Raw genomic sequence first — 17,330 nt, 5'->3', positions numbered from 1 at the left:
TTCGACTTGTTCCAAATCGAATTCATGTGCACCTGGGATCAAGCTCCCACTAAATAACTGGCTATAACAGTTTGATTGCAAAGATCTAGAGCAAGGATTACCACCAGGTGTTTGTTGGAGCTACAGAGGGGGCTTCCCCCTCCTACCTTAATGCAGTGGTCCTCAACTGCCGGTCTGGGGACCGGTACCAGTCCGTGGATCAGTTGGTACCGGGCCGCGGCTTCTCCTCGTCCTCCTCCCTGGCTGCTGCCTCGGGGACTGCCCTGCCACTCTGCCGCCGGCTCACCTTTGGTGCTCTCCAGTGGCTGCTATGGCTGGGGCTCCCCCTTGGCGTGGCACTGTGCAGCTGCTGCTGGCAGCGCCCCCCAGTGGGCAGAGGGAAGTCAGGGGCACCAGCGGGAAAGCAAGTGGAGCAGGGGCTCAGCCGGCGGCGATGTCCCTTGGCAAAAGACACCCCCCCCCAGGCCTCAGTAAAATTGTCAAGCGTTGACCGGTCCCTGGTGATAAAAAGGTTGGGGACCACTGCCTTAATGGACTTGACCACAAGCTAGGGAACTGGCCACCTCCACTTGGAGGGCTGGGGGGGGGTAGGCCGTGGGTGTAAAAATCAAGAGGGGGGGGAGTTGATTGATGCATGGTATGGGAGGGGGGATGGTCCAGGCTGTCTTTTCGGCTCCTGCCTTTCTTTCTGGCCTACATGAGGCAGAGGCACCATAGTAGTAGTAAAGGTGGGGGCAGGGAGTGAAAGGAGAGCGAAAGGTGCAGGTAGTAATGTCACTTCCGATGACGTGTCACTTCCGGGGGATGTGTGTGTGGCAGGGAGGCATGGCCAGCTGACATCAAACCCAGGGGTCTTCAAAGCCTAACAACTATTTGGGGGTGGGGGGCTCCTCTGCAGCCAAAAGGTTGAAAAAGGCTGACAACAGAGAAACACAGAGGCCCATAATTGGTCACTCCCTTTCACAGAGGCACATGTATTGTGCATGCATCTGTGTGCCTGACCATATGCACATGATATGTATGCAACACGCTGTACAGAGACAACGTGTGCATTTGAGACGCAAACCACAGTCAGACCATAAAAGAAGGAAGAGAACACGGAACCCGAGATGATTTTTCTCTGTCCTGGAGGCGCTCCTTCGAAATCCTTGCAGCCATTCAGTAGTGACAGAAAATCATTCTACGGAAGCCTGAAAAAATCCTCTCCCCTTATCATTTGACATATTCCAAGGTTGAATCCTGTACACAACAGATGTGTCCATGGACTCTGCTCTCCTTGGCCGGGACTCGACTAAACCCCTGGGTAACTACTTGCATGTGCGCCCCCTTTGCGCATCTACCCCATCCGCGCGTACGGTTGCTCCTCACTCGGGCACACTCGAAACAGAGATATACATTTCTATATTTGCACAAGATTCAGTAACCACAGGCTCGGTGTGCGATCACTGGGCAGCGCTTCAGAAGAAACAGAACGTATGCAGCCACATGTGCGATTCAGGTGCCAATCTAACAATACACAAAGGCTCGTAGGTAAACATAAGCGTGCCCCAGATGTACACAGTCCAATTCCCTACCTATTGGGGAGAAAGCCCTGACTGCTCTCGTGATATTTCCCCCCCCCCCTGGATCATATTGCTTTATTCCTAATGCCCTTCTCCGCCCGAACGACCAACCTTGATGTTTTTGTCTCTCTCGAGGTGGCACTGACTTTGAGACCTCAATCGGCCTTACCGACTTCCGAATCTACTTTCTGGTGCTGTGCTTTCTCTGTGGGAATGGTAAATCTAAGCGTGGGAGACAGGAAATGTAGCACATGAGGGTCAGGGACAGTTGCAGGAAGGGGGCTGGAAAACCCTGAACTGTGATGCCTTTGTGAGACCCAAAGGGAACACGATCTCTCCCCTCTTCTTGTCCTCATCCTTCCCACCCACCCACCCCCATTGCCTTTAATGAACAAAGTGTTTGTTATTGCATTACCCCAGAGCATTTTGCAGATAATTTGCTTCCACTGGAGAGGCTGCAGCTGTCTCATTGGGGATCCTCGGTGCAGGATTGGTGCATGGCGCATTGGCAGGCAGGAGCAGCTGGAGAACTTGGCGTGTGTGCCTTGCAAGTGTAAAGCATTCCAAGGCCCAGCGAGGGAAGAGAAGACGTGGCCAAGCAGAGGGGTAGGCGGTCTTTCCTTGAACGGGGCTGGGGTGGGAAGCCTCCTGTGGTGGTGGACTCAGAAGTCCGGGCGATCCTTCTTCAAGGACTTGTAGTCCGTGTTGATGGCTAGGAACTGGGGAAGAGAGGGTTCCTGGTGAATGACCCTTTGCTTTCTCTATCTGAATAACAAACACAGTGGCCTGAAGAGATGGAGGTCTCCAGAGCTCTCCTGAAGGACTGTCTCCCCCCCGTGCATCCTTGTGTGCCAAATATAGACCTCACCTTCTGGCCTCCCCACCTGCCGTCCCTTCTTGGTAGGCTGTCAGCTGCCTGGCATCTACCAGGGCTGGTTTAAGGCTCCCTGAGGGGAGGCTACAATCCTTGGAAGTTTGCACGGAGGGGATGCTGTTGGCCATTTTCTTCTTTTGTTTTTGAAGAAAAGAGTTGGATTTTATACCCAGCTTTTTACAACCCAAAGGAGTCTCAAAGCGGCTTACAATCGCCTTTCCTTCCTCCCCCCACAACAGACACCCTTTAAGGGAGGTGAGGCTGAGAGAGCCTTGATATTACTAAAGAAGAATAGTTGGTTCTTATATGATACTTTTCTCTACCTTAGGGAGTCTCAAAGTGGCTTACAATCCCCTTCCTCTCCCCACAACAGACACCCAGTGAGGTGGGTGAGGCTGAGAAAGCCCTGATATTATTGCTTGGCTGCATGTGGGGGAGCAGGGAATCAAACCCGGCTTGCCAGATTAGAAGTCCGCACTCTTAGCCCCACTACATCAAGCTGGCTCTTTTGGAAAGGCTTGTTGAAAGTAATAGCAAGACTTTTTGCCGCTTGGAGTTGTCGTTTCCCTCGCATACAGATGAAGTTCCCCCCCTACCTTGTACTGGTCAGTGGGGCTTAGCTTGTTCCAGGGTTCCGGATTATTCTTCTTGTCCCAACTGAAAGAAAAGAAACGAATAGGAAATTTAGTGTCAAAAGCGTTTCATCAAGATTGGACACCGAGGGATGCCGTACCCCTGAACACTCCTTCTGTCCCAGGATGGAGTGGCCATTTAAATCTCGCTCTGTAAAATGTCCTGACATTAGAGAAATGGAGTTTTTTTGAGGCTGACCTTTGTTCAGAATAAGATGTCTGTGGTTGTCCTGGAAGCCTTCTATAACATTGTACAGAGGACAGAGTAAAAGGGGCAACCTATTCTTGTGACAGGAGACTTGAGAAAAGAGAATGTCATAATGCCAGGTCACTTATAACATAACATAAAGGACAGATATCTTGATGGATAATTGATACTCTATATCAGGGGTAGTCAACCTGTGGTCCTCCAGATGTTCATGGACTACAAGTCCCATGAGCCCCTGCCAGCATTTTCTGGCAGGGGCTCATGGGAATTGTAGTCCATGAACATCTGGAGGACCACAGGTTGACTACCCCTGCTCTATATGACTTAACCTAGACCAGGGGTAGTCAACCTGTGGTCCTCCAGATGTTCATGGACTACAAGTCCCATGAGTCCCTGCCAGCATTTTCTGGCAGGGACTCATGGGAATTGTAGTCCATGAACATCTGGAGGACCACAGGTTGACTACCCCGACCTAGAGGGCAGATACCTTGATGGACCATTGATCCTAGTAGACCCATTTCTGAGAAATATTAAATAAAAGATAATTTGGATATACAAGTTATCTGTTCCACATAATATATTTCTGGAAAAGCCTAGGAGGAGGAGCCCCGTAAGGATTTTGCATACCCCGGTTAGCAACGACAAATCTAAACTGGTTTAGCAGCCAGCGTCCCTTTTTTTTTTTGCAAGGGATTTTATGCAGAGGGTGGGTTAAGATTCTCCAACAGCCAGTCCTTCACCTCTCGCCACAGTACAATTCCTAGAATAAGATCTAATTTTGCAGCGCGGATATGCAATTGCCAGTTGGGGATGATAAAGCCTAGACGGAGCATAGGTGTGATTCCGCCAAAGCACGCACAATGTATATCCGCTGAGATTTCTGGCACGGCGAAGGAAATGCAAGGCATTAAAATCTGTCTCGACAGAAACTTCCGATCATGAGAAAAAGCAAGCAAAATAAATAGAACTGGATATTTGAAGCACGGGGAAGTGTGCAAGAAAAGGGGGGAGGAATGGGACTTAGGGGGCAGCAGTGAGCAGTGTAGGAACAGGGGTGTGTGAATGCCATCTTTGTCTCTTTCTACCACGTGTGACAGGCGGCCCTTTTTTCATGCCCTTCATATGCATATAGCTTTAAACTGAATTAGACGGTACAGGCTGCAAAATAGGTTATAAGGTGCACCAAACGCTGCTAGGGGGGGGAAAGACAATACGGCCAGTTTAGCATAGCAGTTAAGAGTGACTAATCCGGAGAACCGGGTTTGATTCCCGGCTCCTCCACATGCAGCCCGCTGGGTAACCTTGGCCTAGTCACAGTCCTGATTGAGCTGTTCTCAGAGAACAGTTTCTCTCAGAGTTCTCTCAGCCCCACCTACCTCACAAGGTGTCTGTTGTGGGGAGAGGAAGGGAAGGCGATTGTAAGCCACTTTGAGACTCCTTCAGGTGGTGAAAAGCGGGGTATAAACACCACTTCTTCTCTTCAAGAAGAGGACTCTGCGCTGTTTTGGAGCCGGTGTGGATGCTTCAGGAAATCAACCGGAAATTGGAGTTTGGTGATGAAGAACTCAGCTCTCTACGGTCCATCCCCAAGTTTTGCCAAACTTGTGGAGCGAATTGCAAGATGACCTGTTTTAATTTCCTTCAGATTGTCTAATAAGAACACACATACACAAGTCAGATTGTACACAGTTGCCTTTTGCTGCACCACCCTGTGATGTATGATACACTTGGAGGAGGAGGAAGCTATTCTTGCCGATCTGTTTTACATCCTTCTCATTATCTGCTTTTTTCCCGAGAACACACTTTACACATTTTTGTTCTTTTCAAATTACTCCAGATCCCTGTGGGGCCAGCCTGAGCAACTTGAAAATAAACATTTTTTTTTTTTTTTACGTATAGAAAGTTGGGATTTAACAGTTTTACCAGCTCGCTAGAGAATACCCATGCCTTCTCCTTCCGTTCACACTGTGGTTCGTCTTCTTTAGTGTGGATGTTCTGCTAGGGGAGAAATCTGTCTGAATAGAACTAGATGGGAGACCGTCCCAATGTTCTACTAATCTGCAAGACTGCAGGACTTGCATCTTTTTTAATTGCCATCCCAATCTAACTCTTGTTTGCAGCAGAAGGGGATCCAGTAGGGCAAGGATGGCCAAACTGTGGCCCTCCAGATGTTCATGGACTACAATTCCCATGAGCCCCTGGCCAGGGGCTCATGGGAATTGTAGTCCATGGACATCTGGAGAGCCACAGTTTGGCCACCCCTGAAGTAGGGTATATTCCTATTCACTTCTAGTTAGTTTTTTGTTCTTACAAGCATAGATGAGGGGTCAATATGCTCCCCTGGTCAGTTTATGAAAGCTGAAGGCTGTGGCTTTCCTTATTGAATCAATCCATCTCATGCTTTTCCTTTCTCTTTCCCTGCTGCCCGCAACTTTTCCTAGAGTCTTGCCCCAAAACTAAGGTGACCAGACTGTCCAACTTTTGGAAGGACATCTGGGGGTACCTGGCAAATTGTACTTATGTTGAAATTAAAAAAAAAATATTACAATATTATTTTTGCGTTCTGTGCGTTCTATGAAACTTTTTGTGGCTCCATATAGACCAACTTTTAAATCAAGAACCCCCTTGATCAATGGTGTCCCGCTTTACCAGTGTTATAATCTGGTCACCTTACCCAAAGCCAGGGTGTCACCACTGATGTTACCAGCGTCCCTACCTCACTTCCAAGTGATGCTGGTCCCCAGTGTCTTTGAGCCTTAAATTGGAGGCAGAAGCTCCAAAGCAGGGGATCCTCTGGCCCCACCTGGGGACTGAAAACCCAAAGCAGCCATCTTCTCTACCGTGTTGATCACCTGCAATCCCAGGTTCTCCAGCTCCCACCTGGAGGTTGGCGCCCCTAGTTAAGGAGACTGGCAACCCCGTCACAGATTGCTAGGTTCTCCTTCCTACAGGGGAGATGAACAAATTGCAACTGTCCCTACAAACGTGAAGGGAAATACGGTAACGATTTATTTTTTTTCCAAGTGCTCGCCTATTAGGGTAACGGGGGCTGTTATAAACAGGGTAAGGTATACACTTCAAGAGTGGCATTTTAATGCATATTTACCTGTCAGGCAGTGGCCACAGATCGTGGTGAGGTGCCTGAGGGGAAATAACCTGCATCTTTCCATTTAAATGAATATCCCGGACAACGGCTGACACGATATTGAAGCCTGACAGGGAGCCAGAGAGAGCTGACTGTCGGCTGCAGGCCGGGCTTCTTATAGCGGGGTTGTGTTAACTCTTTTTCAGGTTCGGCGCGGAGTCTCAAACACCGTTTCTAACGTATTATCGTTGCAGAAGCCAGACAAGGGGGAAATTATTCTGTCCGCGATTGGCAAGCGCAGGACTCCCTCTGCTCCTGAAGGAGCCCGAAAATGAATCAAAACAGCCTGACGTTTTGAAGAAGTGAAACTTGTCACCAGCATTTAGACTTTGAAAGCACTGAGACACGGCGATGTTACGAATCACATTTGGATCCCCCCCCCTCCCTCCACCAAGGAGCTCAGCAGAACGTACTGGAGACGAGCTCCTTTTGTCTTCGCCTAGCTTGGCCAACCTCCAGGTGGTCAAAACAACAGCAGGGGACGAGCTGTAAGCAAGTTCTAAGAGAAGTGCAAGGAAAGTTCGAGCTAGAATATTACAAAGTTTGCCTCCTTTAGGTATAAATTATGGTTTACTTTTGGGTGACTTGAATCAATCTTCCTTTGTTAGTAAACGTAAAATTAAGACACATCTACATGCTGCATATTTGAACTAGCATTTAAAGAATAACCGTATTCCGTAGAGCAGGGGTAGTCAAACTGCAGCCCTCCACATGTCCATGGACTACAATTCCCAGGAGCCCCTGCCAGCAAACGCTGGCAGGGGTTCCTGGGAATTGTAGTCCATGGACATCTGGAGGGCTGCAGCTTGACTACCCCTGCCCTAGAGGATTGAGAATTCAGAAGTATCCTATATTGGGGTGTGGCTAAAGATGTCGTCCTGAGAGGGTGGCAGGGCATCTGCTCTGCTATCTCTGAAGCCTGACAGGGGTCAATTGTGCAAGCAATTGGCAGAAAAGAGGAGGGGTACGCAAACCTCACCTCACCTTTCTACCCAGGAAGTTCTTGGGGCCGTCTCCAATCCTTTAGGGAGTATATCTCCCTGGATTATAGGCTGTCAGCGTTCCAGGTCCAGAGGACGACTGCCATTTTCTACCTCGGACTTTCTTTTCTTTCTTTAATCTTAAAGTATCTGCTTCAACCCTACATGATGATTTACCACAAATGAACGCTTTGAACTGAGGGGAGGACTTCGGCTGAGTTCCAAAACATCATTTACTGCAAGTATCTCTCGCTTTTTTTTTCTCCGTCTCTCTTCCTGCATCAAAGCCCTTTGTTTCCCCCCTCCTCTTACTCTGCTCTGCCTGAAGCCACCTCGTTAAGAGGCAGGCTAATTCTCCTAACTAAGCAGAAGAAGGATTCAAATCAACTCGAATTAATTGGCAAAAGCTCTTATTGTAATTGTTTTGGTTTTCGGAGATAGAGATAAGAGCAGTGAATGTGAAAATCTCACGAGAACTTTGTGCCAGTACGAGAATCCCTGCCTTAACCGGCTTCAATACGTCACATGCCTGTGCCGGAACATTAGAGGATAAAACAGAGGACCTCTACTGGCCACTTGTAAAATTGTTTGGGGCCGGGTTTTTTTAAAGTCAAAATCATGTCTATGTTAAAAAGATTGGCTCATCTAATAGAGATACAAACCCAAGATTACAAAGTATTCTTAGATGGATTGATCAAAAATATCTCCAAGGAGATCCAAGATGGCAAGGAAGAAGTCTTCAATAGGAATGATGGATCAATAACAGTGACTGATGACAGCTTTAAACAAGGTGGAAAACCAACAGCAGAAGAGAAATCTGAAATTCATATCTTCAAGGAGATCCAAGATGCCAAGGAAGACGTCTTTAACAGGAATAATGGATCAATAACAGTGGCTGATGACAGCTCTAAACAAGGTGGAAAACCAACAGTAGAAGAGAAATCTGAAATTCTGGAGACGGAAAATGGGATGCCGGAGTTCTGCAGCCCAGATAAGGACACCCTTTTTAAAAAGACATACAGCCATCTCAAAGCAAGAGTGTACAAAAATCAATCAAAAGAAATATGGATCTGCAGTGAAAGTAACCGATTTAAAGGATCTATCTGGGGAAAAAATTGTATTGATACTGGAGTCCAGGAGGTGCAACGGCCTCAAGATTTATCGATGCATATTTTGCGGGAAAGAGTACAACTGCACTTTCTACGCCAAAGGCCAATGGGACAGAATATAATTTTACGGGAACGACAAGATGTAGCAAGCCTCGAGATGAGACCCCCTTAAGAAGACCGAAAGCTCATATTGTTTTATGTTTAATGTTATACCGTATTCTATATTTCCATTTCTATGAAAAAGGGGAAGCAGTGTCTCTTTCGCTCTTGTTTTTTTTTTTTTGTCTCTTTTCTTTTATAGGCATATAGGTAATATAATCATTAGTGCTGAAAATGTAAAATGGGGTTCTCCCCCCTTATTTTTTCTTTCTTCTATTAGTGAATTGTCCTAGGACTAAAGCCTACACTGAGGATGGTTCTTAGAATGGGTCAAGCAAAAATTGTTTTGTAGATGTATTAGAACCAAGGATAAGGAGAAGCTATAGAAGACTGAAAGCTTATATTGTTCTATGTTTAATGTTAAGCATTTAATCTAAACCTGGAAATCTTATTATTCTCTGTATTAACAACATATACTGTATCCTATATTGCTATTTTTATGAAAAAGGGGAAGCAGTGCCTTTTTTCTCTCTTGTTTCTTTTTCTTAGTAGGCATATAGGTAATATAATCGTTAGCGTTGGAAATATAAAATGGGGCTTTCCCCTCTTATTATTTTTTTTATTGGTGTATTGTTATAGGGCCAAAGCTCATATTGATCTGTAGAAAATGCAAAGCTCTCAACTTATACCTGTCAGGATGGCTCTTAGAATGGGCCAAGTATAAATGGTTTGTAGATGTATCTGTATTAAGGATAAGGAGAAATTATGAAATCCTTTTGTAATTTTTTTTCTTTGTACATCTTTAAGGCAAAGCCCTACTTTCCTCTCCCTCTATCAGGGTATTGATACAGGGCCAAAACTAATACTGTGCTATAAGAAATGTTTAATGTTAAGCATCTAACTCAAACCTAGAAATATCTGCTAGGATAGCTCTCAGATTGTATCAAGCAGTTAATGTGAGGTCTACGATCTCTCAAGTAAGTTGATTAATAATAACTTTTCTTTTGTATATCTAAACAGGCTTTTTTTTTTTTTTTAATGTAGTGGAAATGTGGATGGCTCTTAGACTCATGGCTCTTAGAGTTTTGGGCAAAAGTTTATATCACTGTGGAGTCAATGTGGGGTCGTATATTCTCAAATGATGACTATATTTCTATCTTTATGAAAATAAAAAAAATCATTATAAAAAAAAAAAAAAAAAAAGAAGTATCCTATATTTACGGATAATGAGGCATTTAAGGAAAAGTGGGCAGCGGTTTTAACGAAATGCTCTAATGATCTCATGCTCCTTATCCTTGAACAGTCTGCTTTAGACATTTGTACTACGGAGGAGGAAATAGCTGGGATTAAGGGGACCTTGAAAGCTGGTACTGCACAGGATACCTTTGATAAGAAAATTAATGACTTGGAGATTGAATTAAAGAAGTTGGTGGACAGTTTAAAAGAATATAAAAAGCGGAAGTTTAATAGAGATTTGTGGGATTACCGGACAGAGAATGTATATCTTCGGTTTAAGGGTATGAATCCTAAATTGAGATCGAAATGTTAGCTGGGATCCCTCTACTTTTTTCTAGCTCAGATGCTGATACACCCAGTTCATCTGGGGATAAGCCACTTAATTGACGCCCTGCAAGGCCCATTAGAAACACACGACAACACCCAGATTTTCAGTACCATCCCCCAAATAGTGTATCAGCTTTCTAAACATAAATTAACTCCAGAGGAGGAATTGGTGTTATTGAAAGGTATGAATTTGGTACCTACTTCTTGTTATAATGCATTTAGAACAAGGGTAGATCTATCGAAGACCATTCTACTAGTATTTATTTATTTATTTATTTATTAAATTTCTATACCACCACTCCCAACACAGCTGGCTCGTGGTGGTTCGCAACAAAACAAATTTTATTCTAGTAAAACGTAGAAGCATATTTGCTAATGAATCGCATTTTCTAAATCAGAGGAAATTGAGACTAAAATTCACTTTTGTTCCGGGACAGGACTTCCCTGAGGTAAATACACTTGAAGGAGTTGTACTTAGAGAGATAAAAATGATGGAACAAAAATGTAAGCGTGGTCATTATAATTTGACAAAAGCTGGATTTCTAGCTTTGAACACTTTGCAAATGGATCTTGAGACTGTAATAAAATCAGCTGATAAGGGAGGGGCTGTGGTCATCTTAAATAAAAGTGATTATGTTTCCCACAATTTTATGTCCTCCCTAAAATAAGAGTTTATTTAATCCTCAAGGACGCCCAATTCTGGCTCAAATAGACTTTGCTTTGGAGCCTCTTTCACAATTTGTTGATTTGTTTCTACATAGTACTATTCATAATGTATCTGATATTTTGAAAGATTCTACTCATTTCATTAATTTGGTGGAAAAATTAGTCCTAAGGATTGTACACTAGTCTTATGATGGATATAAATATCCACCCATGAAGCCATGGAAATGGCTAAAATTTACCTTGATTCTTTTGTTGAACACAGCCCTCCAACATATTTCCTGATGGTTCTGATAGATATTATTTTAGATTTTTTTCAGTTTGAAGACCAGTTGTATGTACAGATCCATGGCTTATCGATGGGGAGTATCCATTTTCTCCTAATCTAGCTATATTATACATGTTAGAATTTGAAAAAAAGTGGTTATGAAATTACAAGATTTTTCACAAGATATTTGGATGACATTTTTTGGTGTTGGACAACCATACTACATTGGATAATTTCATAACATGGGCAAATTCGATCCATGAAACTATAAACTTTGATTCTAAGTGTGATGAGCACAGAATTGCCCTTTTGGCCATGTGGGTTTCTCAATAGTTAAAAAGTAAAAAAAAGCCCGATTTAGACTGTGACTTAATTTTCCAACTGACATTTCTATGTGAAATCCATGATTTGACTGTAAAATTGTATCTCAAAATGTTGGCTACAGGGTTGACTTTGTTTAGTATCAACAGGGAGTTCTCCTCAGCTAGGACTGTGCATCACCATCAGGTCATATCAAACAGAATCATAGAACCATAGAGTTGGAAGGGGCCATACAGGCCATCTAGTCCAACCCCCTGCTCAATGCAGGATCAGCCCAAAGCATCCTAAAGCATCCTAAAGCAAAACAACAAAGCAGTGATGTTTTCCAGTGGGAACTGCCGCTAAACGTCAGCCATAATCAAAGAACATTAGCAAAATTGCATGTTGGCTAATAAATATTACCTTAGATATTGCCCATGAAGTATCCAAACAGTGAACATAAATGTACACATCCAAATATACAAATCTAATACATCCACCAGACACTTCCTTTACCTCCAACGAGTGCTGGAAGAATCACAGACTATCCAGTGACTGTTTTGCATAAAAATTGTCAGAGGAGGCAGCTATTTGTTTTGGAACAAATTGGTTTCAGTTCTTCTAGCGGTCTTCCTAACCAAAAAGCCTAGCTCTTCTACACGGAGCCTGGCTACGGCTGCAGCACGAAGGTTGTGGCATAGTGACAACAGGCTCTCCATGTGTGAAACCAAAGAGATGGAATTAAGCCTTCAAAATTAACACGAAGGGGGAAAAAAACCCAACCTGTGAGACTTCTGTGAACTCTTGTAGCTATGACAACTGGCTGCTGGGGAGACAGCCAGGTATGGATCCGTATTAGGACTCAGCTGCTTGTTATGGAGTATCCAAGAGGAAGAAATGAATCTGGCACGTGGGTCCCTTGGAGAAGTCACATTTGCCCCGCGCCACAAGTCCTCGTGCTACTTTCCTGTGATCTGAGTGCCTAATCTCATACATCTAATCTGTATGTCAATGTAGAAGTACAGCCGGATCGTCCTGCCTTGGTCTACCACCTCTTACTTCCTTTTTTTCACAGGCCCTGAGGGAAAATATTTTAGTCGTTTCCATACTTTACATAAATTGTCCTGATAGTCTCTCAGAGGGTATGACCGTTTATGCACTGGAGGCTTCATGCTGGGCTGCAGGCTGGAGTTTTAGTCGTGGCAGGTTCCTCTACCTCTTCCTACATCTCATCCAGCCCCGATTTGTGCTCCTGCACGGGAGCTGGGGCAGTAAAGTTCCCAGTGCATAATCGGTCTATGTGGGACACATACCTGCTCTGGAGCGACTTTGTCAGTGCCCCTTCCCTCCCTCCCTTGCAAATACACACACGCACAGACTTCCTCCCCTTCCCCCCTCCTGTTTCCCCCTTTATCTATTGGTTTCCCAACCTCCCTCCCTCCAAGCAAAGATGTGTATGAGCGCTCTCTCTCTCTCTCTCTCCCCTTCCCTTCTCTTCTCTTCCATTGTCCGGCTTACCTGCTCCTCGCGGGTTGTGCATGTGTACTCACACATGAGTACATGTGCATGTACACACACTCCCTTCCCCTCCCCACTCCTGATTACCTGCTCCTCTGCAGCTGTCTCAGCTCCCATGGGTCACACAATGTCTGCCTAAGCCCCAGAGGCCAGCATGGCTGTTGTGAAAGCCTTGGGGGTGGGGCAGCGGCTGCCTTGCAACCCGTGGGTCACGTAGTGGCTGCACAGGCCCCCAGGAGCCGGCGTGGCTGCTGGCTGGGCCCTCCATCTTTTGGTGTGCTTTGTGGGCGGGACAACAGACATCATGTCCGTATACATTCTATTTGAAAAGGTGCACCAGTAGATGTGTCCCACATCAAAAATTGAACCATGTCCTAGAGCATTAGTGGTTCTCCAGATTTTATTTATTTATTAGATTTATATACTGTCCTCCCCTGAGCCTCAGGGGATGACCATGGACTACAATTCCCATGAGCCCCTGCCAGGATGTGCTGACAGAGGCTCATGGGAATTGTAGTCCATGGATATCTGGAGAGCCACCATTTGGCCACTCCTGTCCTAGAGCAAGGATATCCAACCAGGGTCCTGAAGACCCCTGGGTTTATGTGACCCCCCTTCTCCAAGGGTTACGCAGCCTTTCCCAGAAGCTGTGATCCTGGTTCTTCCTCCTCAGCAGGGCCACAGGAATTAGGTCAGAGGCTGGGTATACTTGAATCGGCAGTGAAACGAGGTCAGTGGAGAAGCTTCTTCTTGGCGTGCAGAAGGTCCCAGGTTCAAGCCTCAGCATCGCCAGTGGAAAGGGTCCGGCAGGAGGTGATGTGAAAGACCCTCTGCCTAAGTCCCTGGAGAGATGTTGCCCATCAGAGCAGGTGATACTGACCTCGCTGGAAAGAGGGCCTGCTTTAATATACGGCAGCTTCGTCTCTGTCGTCTGGAGATGTTGCCACACTTGGGGATCTCCAGTCCCCACCCAGAGGCTGGTAACTCTGTGTGCCTTTGACACCTCCAGAGCCAGATTTATACACAAGCTTGGCAAATGGAAGAGAAAACCTCTCCATATTATAAACCTTGCAAACTTTTACTCCTACGCTTTCCTTTCTGCTGCAGGGCCTCTTCCACTTGACCCAACTTAGGGTCTCTGTGCGTCTCAGTCTGGCTCTGGACAGCTGCTTGACTGGCAGAAACGAGGAGACGAAATTTCCCATGGGATTGAGAGGAACCATTTAACCGCTGCCTGTCGAGCTGCTGCTTGGAAAGCCAGCCGCAGAGGGCGGTGGGATCCTGAACCCTCCTGATGAGTCGCTGTTGTAACTGGAAAGTCATAAAATTCACATACGATCGCTTCAATTATTTACGGCAAGTTGAATCCCGGAAGTCTCTATCACAATGTTCTTGGGAATTATCTCATTTCTAACACTCCCCAAAATTCTCTTTGTAAAGAGCTTGCCGTAGTCTAGTTCTCTTTGGTGGTAGTTTCTTACAGTCTCGGGAAGAGAAAGATATTTCCTGACCCCTGAGAGCCAGTGTGGCATCGTGGTTAAGAGTGGCAGTCTCTAATCTGGAGCATCAGGGTAGATATCCCATTCCTCCTCTACAGGCAACCAGCTGGGTGACTTTGGGCCAGTCACAGTCCTGTTAGAGCTGTTCTCACAGAGCAGTCCTGCCAGGGCTCTCCTAGCCCTACCTACCTCACAGGGTGTCTGCTGTGGGGAGAGGAACGGAAGGTGACTGTACGTTTCTTTAAGACTCATGAGGGATGCTGGGTGACCTTGGGCCACTCATGGTTCTGCCAGAGCTCTCTCATCCTCATCTCCCTCACAGGGGGTCTGTTGTAGGAAGAGGAAGGAGAGGCGATTATAAGCTGCTTTGAGACTCCAAAAGGTTTATAATAAAGCCAACTCTTCTTCTTCTCTGTTAATTGAGGCCCTTTACCTGGAGATTCCAGGGACTGAACCTGAGACCATCTGCATGCAAAATAAATGCTCTATGATCGTGCCATGGTTTTGCTCCAGTATCAAATGCCAGAATAGCAGCTGATAAACAAGATTTACCCTGTTTTATGAACCGGATTGGTAGCACACTGTGGGCCTGGTCCTCAGACTGTGATGCTAGATAGGCTAAATTTGCAAGGGATATGAGACATCCTCTCTTGCAGGCCTGGAAATATTAAGAATCTTTCTCGGGGGGGGGGGGGTAGGGATCCATAAGCAAACAGCCTGTGATGGGTGTGGGAGGGAAATCAGGACAGACAAACAGTCCTGGAGATCAAGGCTGGAAAAGTTCCCACGAGAAACTCTCTCACCCTCTTTGTTTTGCTCCTTCCTGCTCCTCTAACACTTTGGCCCTTGACAGGAAGCTGGAGAGCAAATATTCCATGTGGGAATTGGGTCCTGGGAGATGTGATGTCCAATGGAGGCAACATCTGGATTTTCCTATCCCCACAACACTCCTTTGTTTTGCCCCTTCTCCCATGGCCAGGGCTTCTTAGGCTGTTCCTGTGACTGAGAATCCCGGGTCTCTGCCACCATTGTTGTTGTTAGTTGCGAAGTCGTGTCTGACCCATCGCAACCCCATGGACAATGATCCTCCAGGCCTTCCTGTCCTCTACCATTCCCCGGAGTCCATTTAAGTTTGCACAGACTGCTTCAGTGACTCCATCCAGCCACCTCATTCTCTGTCATCCCCTTCTTCTTTTGCCCTCGATCGCTCCCAGCATTAGGCTCTTCTCCAGGGAGTCCTTCCTTCTCATGAAGTGGCCAAAGTATCTGAGTTTCATCTTCAGGATCTGGCCTTCTAAGGAGCAGTCAGGGCTGATCTCCTCTAGGACTGACCAGTTTGTTCGCCTTGCAGTCCAAGGGACTCGCAAGAGTCTTCTCCAGCACACCAGAGTTCAAAAGCCTCAATTCTTTGACGCTCGGCCTTCCTTATGGTCCAACTTTCACAGCCATACATTGCAACTGGGAAGACCATAGCCTTGACTACTTTTGTTGACAGGGTGATGTCTCTCCTTTTTAGGATGCTGTCTAGATTTGCCATCACTTTCCTCCCCAGGGACAAGCGTCTTTTAATTCCTTTGCTGCAGTCCCCATTTGCAGTGATCTTGGAGCCCAGGAAAATAAAATCTGTCACTATCTCCATTTCTTCTCCATCTATTTGCCAGGAATTGCGAGGGCCGGATGCCATGATCTTCGTTTTCTTGATGTTGAGTTTCAAGCCAACTTTTGCACTCTCCTCCTTCACCCTCCATTCCATTCCACCATAGCCCTTCCTAATCCAAACATCTAGGAGGTCATCTTCCACATCTACCAGCAGCAGAAATCTTCAGTGCATTCAACAGATTCCTGTTACATCAGATATACTGCTTGGAAGGGACACCCTTTGCCTTGGACGCTCCTTTCCCTTTAATTTGTAGTACAGGTGTCCTCAACATGGTGCCCATGGGCACCATCCTCCAACACCTTTTCTAACACCAGCCAAGTGGTTTTCCAAAAAGTGCGTGGGGCTTTTAACCCTGAAGGCTTCTGATTGGCCTTTGGAGATTTGATTGGCTCTGCAGCTGCCCACTGAAGTTAAGCTGCGGCAGTGATCTTAGGGCTGGCTCCGCCTCCTGCGGCAGCCATTTTGTGGCTGTGTCAGAATTCCAAAGGTTCCCGCAGGCTCAAAAAGGTTGGGGAAGCCCTGCTGCAGTGCGCCGTGGTTGGCTGCAATGAGGCAACGGGCGGGGGGAAGCACTTACGATGTTAATTCTTGAGCTTTTCCACGTCAAGTGAAAATGCAGGACTGGGAGGGCCGATGGGTAACCTTTTGCCTGTGGGTTTCCAAAACCCAGCACTGACTCTCTCCGGGCCGGCTAAGAGGGCCAGAAAGCACCTCTGGATGGTCTGTTCCAGCCCTGTGTGTGGCTCACTCCAAGGCCAAGGGCCTCCAGAGCTGATAATTGCTGTGCTAAGTGCCCTGGGCAGCCGGTGTCAAATTGAATCAATGATCGCTTTAGCAGGAGCAAACACAGATATTATGAAAGCATTAGGCATCTTCAAAGGGTGGCTCAGGCGGTCCTAGCCGGAGGCGCATTGGCCGGGCGATTGAAAGGCAGGCAGAGGCAAGGGGAGAGGAAAGGGAACAATCACTGTCTCTATCCCAGTATATTTCTCCCTCTCTCCCTCCCTCCTCTCTCGGGGCATTTGTGCAGGTGTGCTAACTGAAAATCCATAGGCTAGTCCAACATTGGCTAAATGCCAGAGTGCAGCTGGATCACGGAAGCCGAACAGCAGATTACAGCTGGCCAGTGGTGCTGATGCATGGGATGGGGTCTGTGATGTGGTGCAGTGATGTCAGGGTGGGCAGTCTCTGTTGTCCCACCATACACAGGGTGTCTGTTGTGGGGAGAGGAAAGGGAAGGCGGTTGTAAG

At 46.4% G+C, this 17,330-nt stretch overlaps 1 protein-coding gene across 2 annotated transcripts in view; it reads right to left on the bottom strand.

Annotated features, from left to right (window-relative positions):
• Positions 1-1,381: 1,381 nt before the first annotated feature.
• The window catches only part of COXFA4L2 (cytochrome c oxidase hypoxia associated subunit FA4L2), a 38,479-nt gene continuing 22,530 nt past the window's right edge, over positions 1,382-17,330 (bottom strand). For both annotated transcript variants that reach the window (XM_077329213.1, XM_077329214.1), the window contains exons 3-4: positions 3,033-3,093; positions 1,382-2,281 (exon numbers count right to left, since the gene is read on the bottom strand). In XM_077329213.1, coding sequence (XP_077185328.1) covers positions 2,225-2,281; positions 3,033-3,093 — 118 coding nt within the window. In that variant the 3' untranslated portion in view covers positions 1,382-2,224. The remainder of the gene's footprint in view (positions 2,282-3,032; positions 3,094-17,330) is intronic.

The sequence above is a fragment of the Paroedura picta genome, chromosome 3 (genome assembly GCF_049243985.1).
Source record: "Paroedura picta isolate Pp20150507F chromosome 3, Ppicta_v3.0, whole genome shotgun sequence".
In the NCBI taxonomy this organism is placed as follows: Eukaryota; Metazoa; Chordata; class Lepidosauria; order Squamata; family Gekkonidae; genus Paroedura; species Paroedura picta.
The sequence above is the reverse complement of the archived record's forward strand: the minus strand, read 5'-3'. Positions and strand labels throughout refer to the sequence as shown.